General features: G+C 50.2%; 1 protein-coding gene across 1 annotated transcript; it reads left to right on the top strand.

The window, feature by feature from the left end:
• Window positions 1–484: 484 nt before the first annotated feature.
• On the top strand, window positions 485–1,993 carry ppp1r3g (protein phosphatase 1 regulatory subunit 3G). Its single transcript, XM_037693792.1, has one exon. It carries the CDS (start codon window positions 562–564, stop codon window positions 1,360–1,362), a length of 801 nt encoding a protein of 266 aa, XP_037549720.1. The 5' UTR covers window positions 485–561; the 3' UTR covers window positions 1,363–1,993.
• Window positions 1,994–4,071: the final 2,078 nt, after the last annotated feature.

Below are 4,071 nucleotides of genomic sequence, written 5' to 3'. Positions count from 1 at the left end.
TGTCTCTCCTCACCTGTCTCCTCCTCACCTGTCTCTCCTCACCTGTCTCCTCCTCACCTGTCTCTCCTCACCTGTCTCTCCTCCTCAGGTCAGAAGTGTGCGTTTTTCTTCACGCACGTTTATTTTGAAACGTCCCGTCGTGCGTGGAACCTTTCGTGCATGAGGTTCTATGAATAGGTGAGGCCAGAGTTACGTCACCGCGGCGATGACGTCACAGTTTGTTGACTCCAGCTGACGCACGTGGCCGTGTCGTTACGTAACAAAACAAACTGAAGATCAATCTGTTGCAGAGACTTTTAATTTGAAATCACTTTTCATCTTTTAAATGTTTAAAGCGACGAGTTTCAAAGTAAAAGCTTCGGGAAGTTCGGACCTGACCCAGCTGGTCCAGCTCAGACCCAGACATGATGCAGGAGTTCTGATTCACACCAACCCACCCGGACCAGAACCGACTGCTGCGTGTGCGCGCGTCACTCCAGGACTCTGGTCCTCCTCCTGGGGGGCGGGGCCCCCTATAGAAGCGGACCGGCTCTGGGCCGGTCTGCAGGACTCAGCTGACCCATGTCCGGATCACCTGCTCAGTTCAGGACCGGGGAGGATCCGGGACCGGTCCGGCCCGTGCAGAACGGTCTGGACTCTGAGGAGGACCTGGACGACGAGCTGGACGCGTCCCACCTGGAGAGGTTCATGCGGGACCGGAGGCGGGCCCGGTCCCTGCCGGCCTACCCGGCCTCGCTCCTGGACGGGGACTCCGGCAGGAAGCGGGTCAAGTTCGCGGACTCTCTGGGTCTGACCCTCATCAGCGTCAAGCACTTCAGCGCCCAGGAGGAACCTCAGATCCCCTCCAAGGTCCTGTCCCGGCACCAGAGCTTCCCGCCCCAGCAGCAGGACCTGGGCGACCTGCAGAACCTCCGGTCCGGCCTGGACACGGACCGGCTGGTGGCCTGCTTCCCGGAGCTCCGGGACTCGGACCGGAAGGTCCAGGACCTGCGGGTCTGCCTGGAGAAGGTGCTCATCACGCAGTTCGAGGTCCGGGGTCAGGTCCGGGTCCTGAGGGGGCTCGCGGTCCGGGAGGTGGGTGTCCGGTACACCTTCAACAGCTGGCTCTCGCACGTGGACGCGCAGGCGCTGCCGGTACCGGGAGAAGAAGCGGCGGGTTCGGAGCCGGGTTCTGTGGGGGACCGGTTCGGGTTCACGGTCTACACCCCGCCCTTCATGGACCCCAGCTCCAGCGTGGACTTCGCCGTGTTCGTGCGCAGCGACCAGGGCGAGTTCTGGGACAACAACCAGGGCCAGAACTACACGCTCCGGTACCGGAGCATGCCGGTCCAGAACTTCAGCAACGCCTTCAGCGCCACCTGAGCCGGAGCAGGACCCTCTGGACCCCGAGACCCACAGAAACCTACAATAACCTGCTGGACCCTCCTAAGGCCTCATTCCCCCCAAGACCCCAGTCTCCACTAAAACTTAATTTAAATCCCAGAACCAAAGAGGAGACCTGGATCAGCCTCTCGTGACCAGGACAAAGACCTGGATCAGCCTCTGGTCACCGGGACAAAGACCTGGACCAGTCTCACTGGGACAAAAACCTGGACCAGTCTCTGGTCACCAGCACAAAGACCTGGATCAGCCTCATGTGACCAGAACAAAGACCTGGACCAGTCTCTGGTCACTGGGACAAAAACCTGGACCAGTCTCTGGTCACCAGGACAAAGACCTGGATCCTTTACAGTCCCAGTGATTGAGTTAATTATGAAATGTACCAGTTAAATCTTGTTTTTGTTTGTTGTTAATCACCAACAGGAGCTTTAGTTCTAAACTGAAACTGAAACCTAAGTTCAGTTTGAGCTTTTCACATCTTTGGACTGGAAACCAACATGGCCGCCTTGTTTGTAGATGAACTTTTCGTCTGTTCGCTCTTCGTGTCTCAATAAATCAGTCGCACACCTTCGGCTCTTCGACTACCGTTAGTAAACGTGTCGCTGGTGGTGTTTGGATGCAGAAAATATAATTTTTGTAACATGTTTATTAGATTTTATTGCTAAACGTTAGCATAAACATCAATAAAGTGGAGCCACAAAGCTCCGCCCCTTTTTGGGTGAACCCCGCCCCTTTTTTGAGTGAAAGCAACGTGAATAAAACAGTTGTTATTTCTACTTGAACAGCTTCTGTTTCACAAGGTTTGTTTAGCCAAAAGAGGGCGGAGCTACTTGTAGGACAACATTGTTCCACTGCAGTACCGTTGTTTGAAGTTGATCACGGTTAAATGGGTTAATTAAACCCACGTTTTGTCTTCAGGCACGCGGAGACACTCAGGAAGTACTCGGTCGGTTTCAAAGTTCATGCTCAATCATCCAGGTACAAAATCCATAACGGTCCTTCAGGTCAACCTGATTGACCATTATGGATTCAGTTGGTTACAGTTTTTACCACTAGATGTCACGAAAACCAGCAGACTGGACGGAGGCTCAGCGGTTTGTGGTTCTTGGCAGTAAGTCCAAACCCAGACGTTGTGGAACTTTGGGGCAGGTTGAGCAAGTCTGTGTTCATATTGTGAAACATGGTGAGCCTCGGTGGAGGCCGAGCGCCGTCACAGCTGCTAAAATGATTTTGTTTTTGTTTCAAATCAAATATTTGTGCTCGTGTTGCACAAGTGGTCGATGAAATATGACGCTCGTGCTTCAGCTCCGGAGGCTGGCTGGAAACCAAGTTCTGGATCCCGAGCCGGTCACATGTAGCACCGTCCAGAGGAGTCACAAACGGCTCCACGGTGGAGGATTCAAGCTGCAACAAGTTCGGCTCGTTCAGCATGTGGGTGCTGTGATTTCATTTTCATTAGATTTTATAGTTTTTAAACTTTCATTACAAACATTCGCCCCGTAGAAGCTCACGAACGTCTTCAGCTCCTTCAGACAACGAGTTCTCTTTAAAATCTGCTTCAGCTGCTGGCTCCATTTCTGTCTTCTGCTACATTTAGCTGTTAGTCACCTGGCAACTTCAGCTGCGAGCTAGCCTTTTGTTTTTAGCTTTTAGACAACCTTATGCTACTTTTAGCCAGCCTGTTGCCAATTTTAACTTTGAGCTAGCCCTTTGCTACATTTTTAGCTCTTATTTTAGCCTTTTATTTTGTACATTGTTAGCTTTGCACTACCTTTAACTTTCAGTTAGGGTGGGGGTTGGGGGCCTTGCTCAGGGGCCCAGGGTGGGGCAGGTAAGGGTACTTCACCTATCCCACCCACATTTTGATGTTGTCAGTACCGGGAGTTGAACCGGTGATCTTCCGATCATGGGCCCACCTTCTCTACCCTCTGCGCCACCACACCCTTTATCCTTCTAGTTTGAATATTCTGTTAGCTTTTTGTTACTTTTAGCTTTCAGCCACTAATTGACATTTTTAACTTTCCGCTAGCCTTTTGCTACTTGTTGCTGTTAGTTAGCCTTTAGCTACATCTATCTTATAGCTAGCCTTTGTTATTTACAGTAATTAAACTAGTGTTTTGCTAATTTTAGCTAACCTTTAACAAATTTTAATGTGGAGCTAGCCTTTTACTACTTTAAGCTAACGTTATTTTCCTAATTTTATCGTGTAGCTTGTCTTTTGCTACTTTTAGCTTTTTATCTTTCAATTTTGCATATTCTGTTAGCTTTCTGCTACTTTTAGCTTTAAGTTAGTCTTCTGCTACTTTTAGCCAGCATTTTTTGCAGAAGCTATAGTAATGTAGCTTAAGTTTAAGCTAAATAAAATTAGCTTAAACTAGCTAAACCTTTGAGCAAGGAGCTGAAAGTGGAGATGTTTCCAGGTCAGATGTTTGTGAGTTTCAGGAAATACAAACCTTCATGAACCAGGAAGTTCTGGGTCTCTGACGGACCCGGTTCAGTTCCAATGTAAACAGAAACGTTCAGTTCTTCCCAGGTCCGTGTTGCCAGCCAGGTCTTTGTCCCTGCAGGACTCGGTCCGGCCTGGTGTCTTTCCTTCAGGACCAAAGTCCAGAGGTCCTCTGACAGCTGACCTCACATGTTTGTTGAGTAAACACTGAGGCTCCGATCAACAATAGTCCAGATAAACACGTC

This window comes from Nematolebias whitei, chromosome 20, assembly GCF_014905685.2.
Source record: "Nematolebias whitei isolate Nwh7 chromosome 20, NemWhi1, whole genome shotgun sequence".
NCBI lineage: Eukaryota > Metazoa > Chordata > Actinopteri > Cyprinodontiformes > Rivulidae > Nematolebias > Nematolebias whitei.
The sequence above is the reverse complement of the archived record's forward strand: the minus strand, read 5'-3'. Positions and strand labels throughout refer to the sequence as shown.

Bases quoted from the DNA above. Each gene is read 5' to 3' on its own strand.
- ppp1r3g (XM_037693792.1), top strand. From the start codon at position 562: ATGTCCGGATCACCTGCTCAGTTCAGGACCGGGGAGGATCCGGGACCG.